Source organism: Meleagris gallopavo, chromosome 2 (genome assembly GCF_905368555.1).
Source record: "Meleagris gallopavo chromosome 2, MGAL_WU_HG_1.1, whole genome shotgun sequence".
Taxonomy (NCBI): Eukaryota; Metazoa; Chordata; class Aves; order Galliformes; family Phasianidae; genus Meleagris; species Meleagris gallopavo.
This window is the reverse complement of record NC_139405.1, coordinates 42,220,284-42,238,277: the sequence shown is the minus strand read 5'-3', so window position 1 is coordinate 42,238,277 and position 17,994 is coordinate 42,220,284. Positions and strand designations below refer to the sequence as shown.

The following is a 17,994-nucleotide window of genomic DNA, read 5'->3' as shown; positions in this document are numbered from 1 at the left end:
TGACTATCAAACAACACCCAGTGCAGACCAACCCCAACCACCATTCAGTTGCAGCTTTACCAAATCAAGGAAAAAACAAAGAGGGGGAAAAAAAGGAAGGAGCAGATGAAAAGAACCCAGTAAATTTCTCTGTTAAAGAAATGTGGAGGTAAGCAGTTTAAGTTCCCCTTAACTATTGGGACCCATTGACTGGGTTGTGAAAAAATCTCTGGTTCTTCACCCAGAGCCAGAAGCTGTGCTGTGCAACCAGAACCATTTGTGAAACCACTCTGGAAGTTGGACATACTGTAGGCTCAGTATGTTTGGTTGGGTGTGCGTGTTTCAGCTTTCCAATCCACCCCCAAAAACTGAAAATTAAGCACTGAGTTTATTTAAGAATCTTTACTCTTTTTTTTTTCCAATTTAAATTATACTTCCCAAATACAATTAAAAAAAATACAATGAAATAACACTATCTTCTACAAAATATTCTAAAAAACAATGCACTTACATCATATACACAATTTCCTTTCACAATAAAATAGGAGAGCTTAGATCAATATTTACACTATTGACAGAGAACACGGTTGCACAGCTATCTGCTGCTGGTGCAGTCTCTTGATGGAGTCCTCTGAGAGACCGTACTCTGCAGTTGCACACAAATCCTTCTGCAGGGTAAAAACCCTGACACAATCTTTCTGGGTGCAGGGACCTGCCCATGAGGTTCCAAGGAGACTGACATGGTGGCAAATATTTGCTTCTTCTGCTTAAAGCTACCACCACAGCTCATGCACACACAATGAAGAGTTTTTAAGGAATTCCCTGATTTAAAACTTTTGCTTCAGTACATTAGGCACTTTGTTTTAAAAGTTATCTACTATGGCTTATGTAAGACAAACCATTTTCCTCAGGATATGAACTTGCCAGGTAGTGGGAGAAACAGACAAGTCCAAGGGCACCCTTTGAGCCAATGCGTTAGTCTGCGTTAGAAATTTAAGTCGTCGTACTCATTATCAGTGTTTTATCAAGACCTGGCCTTCCCAGCAAGTCAAGCAATGTATTTTAAAGCTTAGTATATCTGCACTCTTTCTCCAGTTATCGGGGACAAAAGTTTTCTCCCTCACAATAATTTAACTACTGACACCCATGTTGTTCAATGTGCCATTGGGTGACAAATCCTACACATCATTGTCTAAAGAAATACACTGGAGACTGAAAGATTATTTACATATCTTAATGTGTAGACAACGAAGATGCAACTTAAGAAATAATAAATACAATTCAACAGAGTATAACATTGAAAAAAATATATATTAGAATGATTCTCCCGGTATTGAATTCCCTCCCTTTAAGGCCTGAGCAAGAGATCATAAAAGACTGTGATGTTTTTCAATGAATTGAAATGGTTTTGGATAGGACTTCACATTAGACACTGGCTTTTTGAAATAAAGATGATTAGCAAAGCTGTTTAGCAAAGATGTTCAGGTGTCTGAATATGATCAAACAGCAAAACTTACCCTGAAAAGGAATCTTTGGGGTAAAACAATTTAGACCAAATGACAATACTGTAATTTATTAGGAGGAAAACAGTTTTTGCAGATTGTCTCAACATTAATTCAGCAGCAAGGAAACAAGCATACACTTAAGAACACAACGTATCCGTGAGACAAATACGCATTAGTGCACACGATTTTCCAAAAACTTTCATCCTCAGCTACACTTGTGCAGAATTCAGAATGCTTCTACCTAGGTGGTTAATAACAGTCTAATATGGCTATTCCTAGGTTTGCCATTAAGAAGAAAAAAAAAAGAAAAATAATAAGGAGTAACTTACTCGAGAAAGTTGTCCAGATGCCAAACTTCAGGTCCAAATATATCAGAACACTGAGAAATTTGGAATCTAAGTCAAAATCTTAAAAATTAGACCTAGCAAGCTAGAAAAGAAAAAAAAAAAAAAGATGAAAAGCAGTAAACCTGCTCTCAGAATTGCACGCTCACCAGATTTGTAAACTCTGCATGAAGTTAATGATGGTCTGTTCACTATCAGAGACACAACTTGGATGCTCTACGCAAAGCACTGCAGATGCTTTATCTACAATTTCCTTCGTGTCTCCTTTTCCTCTTCCTTGAGGATTAAACATTGAAAGTAATTCAGTAGCTAAAAAAGTCTGTTCTAAAGTAGACGTCTGGGTTTACATGGAAGGTGGGGTGATGGGCGTCCACATGGATGCCAGCCGACTGTGTGCGGAGGCATCGTACTGGCTGTCAGGAAGGTCTGCGGGTGCTCCTCCATCGTACAGTGGGGATGTGGAGGTGGTGGCAGCGACCGAATGTGGGAGAGCGGTGTAGTGCACCGGAGAGCCACGCAGGAACTGGGAGCTCAGGCCGTTGGACATCCCGCTTGACTGAGATGCCGGGGTGATGGTGCTGTTACTCACAGACCATAAGTTGGGGTACTGACTGGAGGAGGGAGGGCGACAAATACGACAGGTTATTAGCGACGGCAGGTTCTGTTGGCTGGTGCTCAGTTTACCATGCATCCCTAGGCCAGCTTCACTTATCCTTCTAGTCCGTGTCAGCACTCTACTCAGCCTACTGTCTCCCTCTCTCTCCCCCCCGATATGCACACAAACACATATATGTGCGTGTGTGTATATATATATATATGTAAACACCTGTATGAATTAAGCAAAACAAGCTGGTTCAGTGCAACTCCACGGGAACAAGTTCAACACCGTGCAGTACTACACAGCATTTTCTAGAGATCCCAAGCAGTTCACAAAAAAAAAAAAAAAAAAAAAAGTAAAATAGAATTATTATTCTTACTTTACAGAGGCTTAAACAAAAAAGATGGCAGAAGTGCCTTCCTCAAGGTCTCACAGTTCCAGTTCTTCAGATTTTATCTACTGGACAATTCTTAATTTATCAACTTAAACTCAGTGGACTTTACAACTTTCCAAGTATGTATCCTGGGGGTCAGACATGGAAAGACATGCCAGGAGTATCTGTTGACTTGATAAACGCACATTCGGGGCCAAAACTTCTGCTCAGTAAGTCAGCTGTCTTATACTGGTTAGTAGTACATACTCTAACAGCTAAGTGCCAGTGTGCATGGCTCAAAGAAGGATGTTTTCCACAAACTAAGAGGTAGATATGAGCTGCCAAAAAGATGCCCAAACATCAACCTTCTGTGATGGTTGAGATTTTACCAGCTCAGCTCTATTCCTTTGAATTTTCAAGCTCATGAGACTGAGGGTCTAAATCATGGAATAGAATCACAGAACCATTTAGGTTGAAAAAAAAAAAAACACCTTCAAGATGACCAAGTTCAACCACAACCTCTGCTGAAGGATTGAAGCTTTAAGATAACTAAGTACAAAGAGGAGAAAAGATGCCTTTATACAGTCTATTGACAGTATGATTTGATGCTACGTTAGCTTATTGAACAACACCTAAATAATTAATTTCTCCCCCAACCACTTCCTCATTCTCCATGCTGCGGTTCGCTGCCCCCTTTGTAGCACAACAAAGGTTTGTGGAGCTGAATGGGCAAACATGACTGACTAAAATGAGACAGATCAAAAAGAAACTTTAAAACTCCACTTCGTTTAAAAGCAAAATGAGATGAAACTTAAAACAACATCCTCAAATTCAATGGATGCCTAAATGATTTTTGTTCTATAAAATATTGCTGTCACAAGTATCCATCTACATTTCCAAAGCATTAAAACTAACTTGTGTCTGTTTCATCTATCTGCTCTCTTTGTGCAAAGTTCTTTCACAGTGCCCCCCCTAATGCTGGTGATTTGACATGCAGCCATAAGGATTTTTCAATTTGCTGAGACTGCCTCCTTTTACAACCTTCTCTTAGTAGTGCTGCTAAGGGATGAATTCCTACCTGGAGCTGGTAGCAGTGCCGGTGCTGTGGCTCATGGGCAGCATCGTTGTGTGTGTGGGAACTCCCAGAGAGGACCAGTTGTCATGGGACTGGAGCATGGGAAGGCAGGCAGAGGAGTTATCAGCATAAGCTGCTGAGAAAACAAGCAATCACTTCAATGCACTAGAATCAGAACAAATAACAATCTTTTATTCAAATGTAATGGATCACTTTAAAACCCTTTCCCACTGTCGGCTTGCAAAAAAGTAGTAATTAAAAAATGAAACACTCCCACAAAGAAAAACAAAGTCATCTACCAGTTACGTCAAGCTTACAGTTTCAGTGGCATTGCTGATTGCTTAGCTTGTAACTGCAAAGTCCTACTTCTGCGAAGGATCTACACACAAAAAAAAACGCTGTCTTCAAACCACCTGCTCATTCAGATCGTGCTTCCTTACTCTGTCAATGGAAAGGCTCCTTATTCACACTATCCCCATCTCTCTTCCAAGGCACCCTCTTTATCGCCATCACTTACGCTGGCAATAACAGTCTGGCAGCCCTGGATAATATGCAGTCTGGATTACATATCATAGTTCCGAGCTGTGAATGCCACCACAGACTCTGAAGTTTGCTTTAGTCACCACGGAGAGTGATTGGACTGTGGCTTAAACCACACAGTGGGTGACCGAAACTGACCATCCAACACAGCAAAGCCTTTGAAAAGCTATAAAGGGAACCCTAAACAGCCACATAGAGCTAGAAGTTGTATTGCTAGCTGGCAAAGGGAAGGAAAAAAATGGTTTCTTGCTGCAAACTTGGGAAAGAAGAGGAACGCTGGAAGTGTTTTGTTCTTTCAATTTATTTCAGGTCACCAAACTTGCCCATAATGGCCAGATGTAAGGAAAGCAAAGGAAATCTGGTTTTCCTCTTTAAAGCGGCCAACAAAGCTACACATACTTTTGACCAGGCAGCATCTAGAAGGCTATGTGTTAATACACAATTCAAAATATTAAGCACCTTTCTGGATGGAAACCTTCAGCATAAGCAAAAGCTGTTACCAAGCCTTTGCCAGAGTAAGGGGAAAAAAATCATTATTAAAAATGACCTCAAGTTCTGTTCCTTATGCACTCCTGCTTTAAGGCACTAAGCCTTAAGCTCCTTGGCTGTTTCTGAGCACCACTGATAAATAGCTTCGCAATTCACTCAGCTCCACATTGTTAACACGATATATCCAGTTGTGACACACTTTCTGAGGACAATCTTTATGCATTAATATAAACCGTGGCAATAGGTAAATAAAACTGATAGATCCAGGCCCTCAATTATTTGCTTAAACGTGTTAACTACACAACTTGTACACAACAAGTAATCCCATTACCAGAAGTGGACATAAATGACTTCATTTCATCATATCTCCTACTAACAAATGAAATCATCACTTTCAAATTTAAAGTAAGTTTAACCTCATCAGTCATGGTAATTCAAGAATACATAGTAAAACCAGTACAATACAGTCTAATAAACCAACATATAGACCAACAGTTCTATATAGCCTCATTTTTTCCACTGCAAAGACTGTGGAAACGCACACTCACTGTCACTCTTTCTTTGCAACGCTACTCCCCTTCCCTCTGACAAAGCTCAACTGGAAAGCAACCGCCATTTCTGCAGCATCAATCTAGATGCACACTGCTCAAAGCTCACATCCCATCTTCAAACAGCTGCAAAGTACAACTTACTTGGTGAGTTGTTTCTATGGGTGTAGGGATTGGGGTAGGGGGCAGAACGGTGATTCCTCAGCGGTGAGTACCTTTCACAGCTGTGAGCAGGGGAGAGAGACAGGGGTGCTCCAAACTGAGGATGAGGATTGGCAGGTGGGCACAGAGCCCCAGTCCCAGGAATAAGCCAACTACCTACTGTGAGAGAGCAAGAGTTATCTACTGTGAGTATGCAATGCAACCGGATGCTGAAAGAACAGCATGGTGACAAGGTAAGTAATGGATCCAAAAGGAAATGCACACTCATGAAAGGAGAACAAGTTGCAATACAGCTGAGAAGTCTGAAATTTTACAACTTCTGAAATAGTCTTACGAAGGAAAATCAGAGAACAGCATAGAAAAAGCCATGCATCAAGTTAACGTTTGTTAAAATTCCCACTTAATTACAACCACAGTAAAGTAAGAAAACACCGAAACGGTTAAACTCTCCTTTAGGTGGGAAGGATGTGCTCAGTAACAGCGTAATTGTCAGCTGTAAATTGCTCTTTTGGGGGTCTCAATGTATAGCTAAGATCTGAGGTTTCTCAAAATCTAAGAACTCTCACAAACTAAGCCTCTTTGCTAAAACAGAGTAATTCCTACTGTGGCTGAACTCCTCCTTTTATAGGCTACAGACAAATTTTGGCAATAACCCTTTAAACACAGACCATTGAAACACTGCTGCTTTTTACTCATCTAAGAGAACTTTTCAAGCAAATGCCCTTACTTGAATTACAGAAATACAATTCCAGCAAGTTTCTGCTGTATTTTGAAATAAGCATTAATTTCCGTATCTATATGAATACTGCTGTCCTTGGCTGTCTTTTTGGAAAAGAAGATCAATGCAAGATCCTGTTAGAGAATGCTTAAGATAATAGTGCTGCCTTTACCACACCTTCACATATCACGATGTTTATACACCCATTAGACTGCACGAAAATGTGAAGATTGGTGATGTTATCTCCTTACCACACCAACCAGCAAACACTACTCTCAAAGTTTTGCTTAATAGAAGAACTCAGAAGTATATTCACAAAGAAAAATGAAAGGAAACATACACTGCGAGTATCCAGACTGCTGGTTGTCTCCCACTTCCTCCATCATGTCCTTGTGATCATTTCTATAAAGGAAAATATGCCAAAAGTTAAGGATAGGTTTTCACAAACCTACACAATAAATCCATAAACTTCAGAATTGAGTTAAGAGCTCTCACCTTTCTTTTGCATCAAGAAATGCCTTCGCAAATGGATTGTATTTAATTTTTAAAGCTGTGATCTAAAAACAACAGATATCTTAATTATCATACAGAAATCAAAGACTTGAATTAGGACTTTCCAGTGAAGTCAGGGAAGACACAGATTTTTGAAGAACTAAGATTAGACCCACATACACCAATTTAACAGCATCTAATGTCTGAAGTGTTAGCAGTGGGTAGGAATTGGTCCCACCACCTCAAATCTATGTGACCAAAGTGCCCACGTTTATCTATCAACTGAGGAAACAGTTAAGAAAAATAGTACACTGCAGGGCTGGAAAAAGCTTTAAGTTTCAGGACAAAGCAGAATGGGCACCAATAAATCTCAAAAAGATTGGCAGTTTACAGATTCATGACATACAGACGTGCCTTTTAGCTAACATCAAGGCCAGTTTGGAGAACGGCATGGCCTGTTATTTTACAATGCAATTGAAAACTGCAACTCTGTTTCATACCACATTGGTTTGTCCCAAATAATCTATTAAGTTTACTTGGTATATATACTGGGACAGGAATCAGAACTTGTGAAAACCCCAGGCATGCATAATAAGACATTTAGCTTGAGATTCAGCACAGAGAGAAGTGAAAGCTGTGGCACAAGACCCATCAGTTTGCTGGGTAATAACGTGCACGTTGCCACCTGGAAGGCCGCAAGCACCAGAGGCCTCTGCCCACCACAAATACCTCCTCGTTCTGGTACGCCGTCACAGCGATGAACTGGGTCTCAGGGAAGGAATGGCTGGTGATCATCCGCTGCGGGCCGCCCACCCGCACGATGTGGATGCGGGGCTCATATTTGTGCAGGGAGTTCAGCATGATCTGAGAGCAAAGGGATGCGGCAGGTGAGCGTGGACCTCAAACAGGCCCAGCGCCTCCACGGCCCACGCTTGGTCTGACGGTTGAACTAGTTGATCTTAGCGGTCTTTCCCAACCTACCTGCCCCCCGCCGTTGAGCTTGTTGGTGAGCTTGACCTTGCTGAAGGAGACGGGCGCCTTCATCCAGTGGGCACCAAAGTTGGGCGAGTCAGGGTGGATGTAGACGCAGCTGGGCGCCTGTGGCTCCGGCTTGCCGCCAGGCACCCACTCGCCATTCACGTACTTCCAGCGGTGCCCGTCGGCCGCCACGAAGTCCAGCAGGAAGGAGTACATGGCGTTGGGATCCAGCCCCGACACGCTCACCTTCAGCACCGGGAACATCCTCCTGCGGGGTGACACAGTGGCGCGAGGGCCCGATCCCGGTCCCCTCTCCCCGTCCCCCGGCCCTCTTTCCCACCGCCCGACCGCTACCTGCCGTTCTTGGTGACGATCATCTCGTTGGTGAGCTCCTTGAAGCGCAGCCACAGCTCGCCGTCCTCCAGCGCCACGCGCAGCTCGCGCTCCGTCGGGTCTCCCTTCTCGCTGCCCGCCTGCAGCTCGCTCTCCACCGCGCTCAGCAGGTGGTCCACTCGGTACGCCGGCGCCTTGCCCGCGTCCTCCGGGGAGCCCATGGCCGCCCCCGATGCCCCCCCCCCTCCCCGAGCGCCGCCGGCGGGGCCCGCCTGCCTCCGCCCGAGCTCGGCGGCCCCTCGCCCGCTGCCTCCGGCCGGGGCCGCCGTTATACCCCGCCATAAACGCCCCCCCGTGACATCACCGCGCCCGCGGGGAGCCGCCGCCGATTGGCGGAGCGCCGCTTTGATGTGCCCGCCCGGACCGCCGATTGGCTCCCCGCGGCCATATCAGAGCGCGGCCCGCGGGGGGGCGCGCCGCGAATTGCCGCCCGCGGGACGCGGCGCGGCTGTTTGATGCAAATCCCCACATGTTGGCACCTCCATCAAAGCGCCGGGCCCGGCCGCCGCGCCGCGGAGGAAATGGCCCATCGCGGCCCCGGCTGCGCCCCGCTCCCGCTGCCCGCGTCCGGCCGCAGCGCCCGGCCCCGTGCGGGCGGAGCTCGGCGCGGGGAGGGGCCGAGGATGCTCCCGGGATGGGCATCGTCGGGGCTGCGGCGGTGCGAGGGAGGGAGGCGGTTTACTGCCCTCCGCGAGCATCTCTGGGCAGAGGGCGAGAGGTGACAACGAGCAGGAAATCGTTCAATGGGCGCTCCTTAAACAACAACAACGAGTGACTTAAACGGGAGCAAAGGAGGGGGGGAAAACGGCGCGGGGCGAAACCAAGGCTCTGTTCACAAACAAGCGCACCCGCTCTGCTGTCGCCGAGCTACGTCGCTGCGGGACGCCCCGGGACGGTGCCGTAGCCCCGCTACCCGCGCCCCGTCCCGACCCTGTTGGGGCCGCCGTACCCGGCAACGAGCGCCGCGAGGCCGACAGCGGCGAAACCCACCGGCATCGGAGGCGACGGGGCCAATCCGGTGGGAAAGGAACGATCCCGAAAACGAAGAGGGAGCAAAGTCCACCTGCACGTGTATTTGGGGGAGCTGCCCTTAAAAACGCGACGGCAGCTCTTCCAAACGAGCGCTCCAGGCCGGGCTATCCCCAGCGCAGGCGGTGCGCACCGGCAGCGACGCTTCTGCGGCAGCCGCGCTGCGTGAGTCCTACCGTGCGCCGAACGCTTGGCTCAGCACCCGGGAGCGAAGCCTCTTTCAGTTGTAGACATTGCCCCATTTACTTCAAACGCAGCAAGCGGCCATCCCGCTCAGCCCAGATGAGATTGCCGATCCAAAAGCAGCCTGGCTAGTTTTAGAACTCGAAATGACCGTGATCAAGTTTTCTGAAGTTATACGTAATGTTTCCAGAGGGGAAAAACAAAACAAAACAAACAAACAAAAAAAAACAACAAACAAAAAAAATTACCCTTCAGCCTGCATTCCTGATGTTATTTTATTTCCTTCTCCTCCTTTCTGATCTTAATTGCATTCCGGTTTCTCTTAGGAGAGAAAACTCCTCGCTCCCAGAGCCTTTTCACCGCGAGCTGCAGTGCATGACAGTTTACAGCCAAGAAACTTCCTCCAACCGAACAGTTCAGTCGTAAAGGTTGCCCCTTTGTAGCGATGCCTTCCTTTTCGCAGGGCGAGAGCAGCCCCCAGCTCTCGGAGAGCCCGGCTGCCCAGCCCAGCACCCGCCCCTGGCTGCCCGCTGCCGCTTTCACCCACGGTGGAGCGGAGCATCGCCGGGCACTGCCGTATTTCATACGGGCACAGGATATTCCCGGTCCCACAAAGCTCGTCGAGTCCAACTCCTGGCTCCACACGGGACAACCCAAAAGATCAAACCGTATGGCCAGCCCTCTTCATTCATTAAGAAAAGTGTATGGAAGAAAAAGGATAGATTTCACATAAAAGAGATGGAGTTTTTTTTTCCTTGTCTGTCCATTGCTTTGGCCTGGACCCCAGGGAGGGCTGTCTTCTTGGAACTACCAATTAGCGATGGCAATTCCATTTGCATACAAAACTTCCTAGTTACATTTCATTCTAGCGTATGTGCAAAGCTGAATCAAGAAAATTCCTGAAGTTTATTCTGGAATAAACTCTTTATGATACAAAAAGGGTTACCCTTTTGTAACCCCATCGTTCTACATATACCTAAAGAGGAAACGACAGTATGCAAAAACACAGCATTTTTAACCCATTTTAAAGTTCATATAGTGTGAGCATTGGGATTATCTGGGATAATAATTGTGTTTCAAATTCCCTGTTTTTCAAAGGGTTTTTCAACATTTAAGAGCTGATTTTCTCCCTAAGTTGTAATTTTGAAAAACATTTTCTTTTCAAGCAGGCTGAAGGGAGTACAACACACTGGTTTCGGTTTGTTTTGCTGTCACCCTGTAGCAGGAGGGAGGGCAGTGCAAAGGCAGAGTGCCGTCCTGCATTTTCCAAAGGTGGCAAAACTCCCGTTGACTCGGTCAGATCTTTGCTTGAGTACTGCTAAGTACCCTCCCCAGCTCAAACGCTCAGATCCTGAGGTTTCCTTCATGAAAGTCAATGATCGAACTTCCAATGGCTTCAGCGCCCACTGCACTAGACAGCACCAACCGGGGAAAAACAACACAAGAAGCTGAAGCTCACAGGAAAGCCCTTAAGGGAGAGTCTGGCTAAAAATGGATGGCATCAGCAGGCTTGAGTGCAGATTACTTTTGATCCAAACTCATAGTTTTTAGATGAAATATTCTTTCCAGCATCTTCATAGATTCATAGAGTTGCTCAGCTTGGAAAAGACCTTAAAGATCATCAAGTCCAACCTCAACCTGACCATATATTGCCCTAATTCTACAACACTAGAGATGCTTAACCAAGGAATCCTGAGCAGGAGCAAGCAGTCAAAGCCACCCACCTCCCTTACTCAAGCACTGCTTGAAGAACCACAGATAAAGCAGACCATGGGGGGCTGCAAAGAGGCATAGTAGCAGAGTAAGAGATGCTATTTAGTGCTTTATCCTGGCAGAACCACCTAGCAACCACAGACCACTGAACATATGTTCTGCTTCAGAGCCCATAGGAGTCTGGTGGCACAAAGTACTTCTCTTGTTGTAGACAGCCTTGCAGAAGTCCCATTGAAAGACCCTGCATAATCTTGTTTTCTAAACTCCAGCGCACATAGTTTCCAAAGTGCACTGAAGTGAACATTTCTTTCTGAGATGTAACAAGGTAAGCTAAAAAGTTAACGTTCATCTTAAATGCAATAATCCTGAGATTTTCTGACATCATTACTAGTAACCAAAGCAACATAGCTTAATTGATACTCATCTTTGCCCTGGGTACTATTTCTCTTCATCAAGGAATGCAGTGTTAAGAATCAAACAGGCCATATTCTTCTCGCATTGCTTTAATACCAATAACAGATCACTTTAATACCAATAACAGGCAGTAGGGTAGCCACAGTTTCTCCTTCCCCTGCCTCTGAACACTTCATGGAGATTACCATAATGCTGAAGACAAACTGGGTGCTTCTCAGCTTCCTAGTAATAAGGCCTCTAGGAAAAAAAAAGTCTTTGTAATGGTAATATTTAAAAAAATTAACTTTCTCCTTTTTTTTTTTCTTCCCCTACAGTTTAAAAACTTTTCTTCCATTCTCCATCATTGCTCCACATGCAAGACAAACACTGATCATAAATAAGGCTAAGTTTTTTTCCTATTCAGCTGGCAACTTGCAACTATGTCTTAATTGTCTTGTACTTTGCAATTAGCATTTGCCTTGAATGCTGTCTCTTAGAAGCCCTTTATTGCCAAGATTACTTCCCAATTTCTTGATAGGTAGCTCCTCCATCCATACAAAATAAAAACACTTGGACTTCCTATGAGAGATTACTGGAATTGAATTATCTGCTGTTTCATTGGGGTTGTAGCTACTGTTAAAAATAGTAAGGAAGCTACCTGGCACACAATGGTGTTGTTTTGTTTTGGTTTTTTTTCCCCTTTACTTCATTTAATACCTTCTGACTAATACCAACAGTAGTGGTAAACTGTATTAGGTTTTTCATCATGTTGATTAAGTTGGCTCATAGGAAAGGACTGGAACTTAACTCCACATGGATACAATTTGAACTCACAGGTAGGACTCTTGTACATCACCTGACCCACCTTTTAGGCCTCTCCACTGTCCCCACATCTTTGCAAGATGCACTCTATTCTACCTGTCCAACACCTACCTTTGCCTGCACTTGCTTCACCACTGAGGACTTTTCCACAGCTGATACGTGTTTTTTTCATTAGTATTTTTTAAGAGAGTGAAAGTCTCTCAAACTGATAAAGTCACCGCCATGCTTTCCTGTGAATCTTCTTTTCTATTATGTATTTGGCATTCATGTTGCATGCCATCCTTGACAGGTCTGCTAAGAGGAAAATAGAAGGTTTGCATGGAGCAGAAAAATTGGACTGATGCCAATGATTCTAAATCTGAACAAAGTCTAAATGAATAAGCAGAAATGCAGAGAAAAGAGAAATTACTGACACAGCAGCTCCTTTAAGCTCCTGTTGGTCTTCCCAGGGAGACAATGGGCAATGCCAACTTCTTGTCAGGCAGAACTAAACCAAAGAGCAGCTTCCGGGACATACAGAGCAGACTGTGCATCTCTGCTTCATGAAGAAGAGTGTAAAATGTTTCAAAATGTTCAGCCTTTCTCTGCTAAATGTACTCATTAAGCTCCAACAAATAGAAACACTTCCTACAGTTCTCTATCTTAGCAAAGATTAAATGGGTCTTGATCACTTTTCTTTCTGCCTTATGCCACCTGATGGAGGGTGATCTGGGAGAAGATGTTTGACTTAATCTACAGCACAAGAGACTGGGAGCCCTGAGAGTTGATTGTGAGACAGACGCTCTGTCTCACATGAAGCATCTCTCCTTCAGTGAGCTTCTCTCTTCATAGTGAGAACATTCCATAGCAATTGTCTTTGGTAATATCCACGTTTTCTCTGGAACCATTTGTAATGAAAATAAGTATCAGAGAAGCTAATAATGCATAACAAGAAATAATTACTGTCAAAACAACAATGCATTACCTTTGTTCTCAGGTAAAGCAATTATGGTCTGGTTCTCTAACAAGGATGCATCTAATCTGCTGAATTCTTTTCAAACACTTGCATTTCTCCTAGGCTTGTTTTAGCTCCACCTGGTCCCAGCACTCTACAGGCATTGGCTTATTTTGCTCTTCCAAATACTCTGCATAGTAGAAAGAAACTTTGAGTGAGTGATATCTTTTTGTCTAGCAGTCCGTGCTGTCAGTACCCCATGCAGATACAAGAGAGATGATGAATGAACAGCAAATGATGAATGTGTTGGGAGCACGTTGTGCAATAACCAGCAGAGTACTGCCGCAGGAGGCAGTGCTAGGGATGCCTAGGAGACGTGACAGATACCTCAGCCCCTCTTTGAATTTGCTGCATGGCAGACACTTTCCCAGGGCCAGAAAATATTTCTTGCCCTTGCTAAGAGGATGTCAGCTGCAACCCAGGATCAGCAGCTATGTAGTCTGGTGTCCTGTCTGGCAGCTACATAGGAAGATGTGACCCTTCACCCCTAATTATGCAGATTATTTTGTACTGCCTCCAGCCAGAGAGCACTGCTGTTGTGGTTCTGTTGATCAGTTATTTCCCCAAAGCACGAAGACTTACAGTTGTATTTTCTGTAAGCAGATACAACTTCAAATGTTTCTTTCTACTAACCAGAATTGCTCATTCCTGTTGAACTACTTTTTATATCTAGCTCAGAACCATAGATGCTCACTGCATTCCTGAGTCTTGCAGATTGCCAGGAAAACATACAGCTCCCTTGCCTAGAAAATCTATGCTATGTTTTCACCTTAAACATCAGTAGTTAACAACTTTCAAACATTGTAGAGGCACAATTTTGAAAACACTTCACTAAATTTCCTATGCTCAGCACTGATTCCTACAGCCTATCAGCAAATTCTCAGGCTGGAACCGCAGATTAGAACTGGTTCAACTGTTTCTTTTTACTCCCTGGACCTAAAGAAGCTTCTTCTCTCTTCCAAGAACTCTTATGTTCTCCTGTGCACATAAGGTCATTGAAGAAGGTCAATCACTTATTTCTGAAGTTAATGACAGCTCCACAGGCTACTTTCCTCAGATAGCTAAAAGAAAAAAAAAAAATCAGAGGTAACCTTCTTTTTTATGGTTAAGAATCCAGTTGTATAAAATCTTTCAACAATAACCTCCTGAGCAAGTACAAACTGGTAATTTTTGATAGTCAGTGTTGTTCTTCACAGCAATCTAGCACACTCATATCATTATTCTCGCTGTACACAACACTGAATTCTCAAGCCTCCAGAAAAGACAGGACTGAAGTTAATCAAGCTCCTGAAATTCTTTCTTTGGTTCCAACTCTTCTTTAAAACCCCTGGTGTTGCCATAGCAAGGTTTTGGCAAAGCACTTCTATTGGGAAGGGGGAGGAAAAGAAAAGCTGGGGGATGAACCTAAAAATCTCCACCTTTTGGCTGTCTCAAGTACTTGTCTGCCTGCAAGCTCAATATGATGCAATTAATGAACAGCAATCCTCCTCCCTCGGTGTTTCCTTCCCTTTCTTGAGACAGATGTCCTGACGGTATGGCACCTTCTTTAAAGGAACTCGGTTTTATGGAAGCTGATCTCTCAGGGAGGCATGACTAGCTAGAAGCTTTTGGCTGCCCCATGTATTTCCAAGCAAAGTCACCGTGCTTCATCCAAATATCCATAGACAGTGTCGAACAGAGACAAAAACCATTTCTCTACAGGGTCTGGCAAAGGCCTCCTTTTATACAGATCCCTTCCAAATGTCCATAAATACTGAAATTTCCTTTACTAGTCTTAGGAAACACTCATATAGGCAAACATTTCTCACTCACAAACTGTCCTTTTTCCTCACATGCTGCACACATTTTACTCCGTGTAACTTTCATCCTATCCCTCCTAGAGGTATCTTCAAACACACAGGAAATCTGCTCTCTCTCCATGCTGTCACATCTGACCAGGTACACATCACCACCTTCCCCTCATTTATACCCACATGCAAGAACCAAACCAGCTCAGAACTCACCCAACCCAGCCACCATAAGTTAAGCACTCAGATGAGTTACCTCTTCGTTACTGATGCTAAATACACACAAGTCCTACCAAAGCCAAAAGGCTTTTTAAACTGGGATACCTCAGCCCTTCCAGCCTCCGTTTCCTATCAGGCCCCAGACACAGACAAGTATAGATAGTCTCAGCTGTACTCATCCAGCTAACTCTATTAGCCTCAATCACACCAAGCAAAGCAATTTCAGAATTTAAGTTATTAAACGGGATTCACATGCTTAAGTTTAGCCACAAACATTTATTTTTTTTTCCTGCTTAAATATTACAAACAAAGGAAGACAAAAAAAGCCAAGTCGACAGACGAAAACAATGAGATAGATGCACACAGCTCTGCCCTCCAGCAGGAAGCCTTATAAATATTTCTCCCTAGAAGAAACCAGCTGTCATGAGAGGTAGAGATGCATCTTCTCTGGGCTTTATGATGCACACTGCCTTATAAAAGCCATCTGAAGAATGGAAACAGAGTAAAGTCTTTTCCATGTCACAGTATGTAACATTAAAGATGAAAAAATTTTAACCTGACCCCCATGAGAACTGCACACTAACTTCTCTGCTGGGATTATACATTACTCAGCTCCTATTAATATCAGTTTGTTTCCCTCTTTCCTACATATTTCTCAAGTATATAGGCAATTGCAGAACTGAAGACTGACCATCAAGGATGGTTTTATAATCAGCAGGAGTAGCTTGAACTTCTTACACGGTCCCACACTACTTCTAAGTTATATACCGAAAATCAGTAACATTGAACTCGTACAAGACAACAGTTTGTTTCCCTACCAATGGTTGCAGACATCTGCAAATCTTCCCCTTTTGGACTCCCTTCTGAGCCTTTCCTCTTTATTCTGTATGTGAAATGCACATCAGCATACAAGCTCAAACTTGGATTTAAGTTTACACAGTTTGATTGATTGCAGAGTATAATAAAACTGCAGTTTTCTAATACTGCCAATGGCTTAGGGAAGGATCAGGGGAAAACATGATTCCCAGCAGATTTGAAACATCCCCAGGGTGTTTCCAACAAATATATTTGGGATGCCTCAATTGAAAAACTCTGATGCTAAATCCTAAAGTTTCTAATTACTCATATTCCTATATTTGTATAACAAGGCTTTAAAGTAGAAATCTTATCAGCATTGGCCCTTCCATGTCTGCCTGAAGATCTTTGTGCGTAGCGCTGGAGGAATTCCTTCCTCCAGCTGCAATGAACTTGAGGAAAGCCTTCTTCAAAAGGGCAAACCTGAGGAACCTCTGGAGGAGAAAGGCATTTGCCATTTCATACTTGTTTTGAAATGATCTTCTTCATTCTACAAAGTCTCAGCTCTAAGAGACTTTGTAAGAAAAAGAGATTCTTTTTATAGGTTGCTAGAAGCTGCACTTTTCTTAGGGAACTGACAAAACCTTGCATAGAGAGGCAAGTCAGCAGGAATATGCTCTTCTGGAAAGGGGTGTTGACTTAAAACACTGTGAAGTACACCAATCACATTTAACAAGGAATTTTACTTTTGCAGTAATTCTTCCGTGTTTTCCCATTATCCACCCATCAAGAGAAAAGAAAAAAGTAATGAAAAGATACAGAAATACTTTTTGAAAATGCTTTCACTGAAAAGAAATACAAGAGTAGATGGTCAAGAGCCTTGTGTCATGAAGAGCTGCTGTCATTTAGAAGTTTTTCTCTTGTCAAAGGTGTCTTTGGTGGATTAAAAATAACCTCTTTTGCTAAAGCTAGGTATATAACAAAAAAGAACATTTGAATTTTTGAGCTGTCTCTACTTAAGATGGATTTCTAGTTTATACCACTATCACAGGCAGTTGACTTTGAGTCTAATCATTGAGACCAAGTCTGTTGCCCGGCCAGCTGAAGGACTGCCATGCAACAGCCTGAAATGAGTTCTTTTCCTTCCAGCTATTCCCCTGAAGGGCTTTGATCTCACACTTCGTTAGTCTAAAAAAAGAAGCATGCAAATATTAAGTACTACTCTTCTGCCTAAGCTTTGTTTTCACTGGAGAGGCTCTGCTGAGCATAAGTCAGCTAAACCAAGCAGAATTCTACAACTTGACACGTTATAATTTTCAAATTTAAATTACAGACTCACTACAATTTTCCATCCAACTGCAAATTGGTGTGTATGCTATAATTTTTAAAAACAACAAAGAAGAAAAAAAAAACACCTTAGCTTTTCAGTAAGTCTTTTCCCTTCTTGCAGATTCGCTGGGAACGATGACTACAGCACTTACCATTTCTGAGTCATTTCCACAGGAACACAACAGAAGTTAATCTGATAAATCCACACGTACTGACGTACAGCACCCAGTGCTTTCCACTGTGGCATTATCTTTTTCACTTTCCAACCTTGGTTTCTAACAATTGGCTTACAGCTGGTAAATATTTGCCTTAACTGACACATTTTATAGGAGTGAAATAACCAGCATCCCATCTTATTTCTTGCGTGTCGATGCTTGTAAGTTTGTTTCAAGTGACACCATGAACAAATTGAAATTTAGAGTAATGAGGTTTGTTGTCAGGCAAGGTGTCTTGACGAGGATGACATTATGTAGAAGATGAGTATATTCTCATACAACTTCAGAATATGGTATTACATTTGTAATGAGAGTATATTT

The 17,994-nt window shown here is 43.6% G+C and overlaps 1 protein-coding gene across 2 annotated transcripts; it reads right to left on the bottom strand.

Moving 5' to 3' along the window:
• Positions 1–366: 366 nt before the first annotated feature.
• TBXT (T-box transcription factor T) lies at positions 367–16,453 on the bottom strand. 2 transcript variants are annotated; one of them, XM_010707090.3, is made up of 8 exons: positions 8,156–16,453; positions 7,805–8,069; positions 7,553–7,687; positions 6,827–6,888; positions 6,672–6,733; positions 5,596–5,772; positions 3,878–4,007; positions 367–2,439 (listed from the first exon to the last, which is right to left on the bottom strand). In XM_010707090.3, the coding sequence occupies exons 1-8, from the start codon at positions 8,353–8,355 to the stop codon at positions 2,172–2,174; spliced, it is 1,299 nt and encodes a 432-aa protein (XP_010705392.2). In that variant the 5' UTR covers positions 8,356–16,453; the 3' UTR covers positions 367–2,171. The 2 variants fall into 2 exon arrangements, with proteins under 2 accessions (XP_010705392.2, XP_010705391.2); XM_010707089.3 differs by having other exon boundaries at positions 3,878–4,010; positions 8,156–16,451.
• Between the last annotated feature and the right edge of the window lie 1,541 nt (positions 16,454–17,994).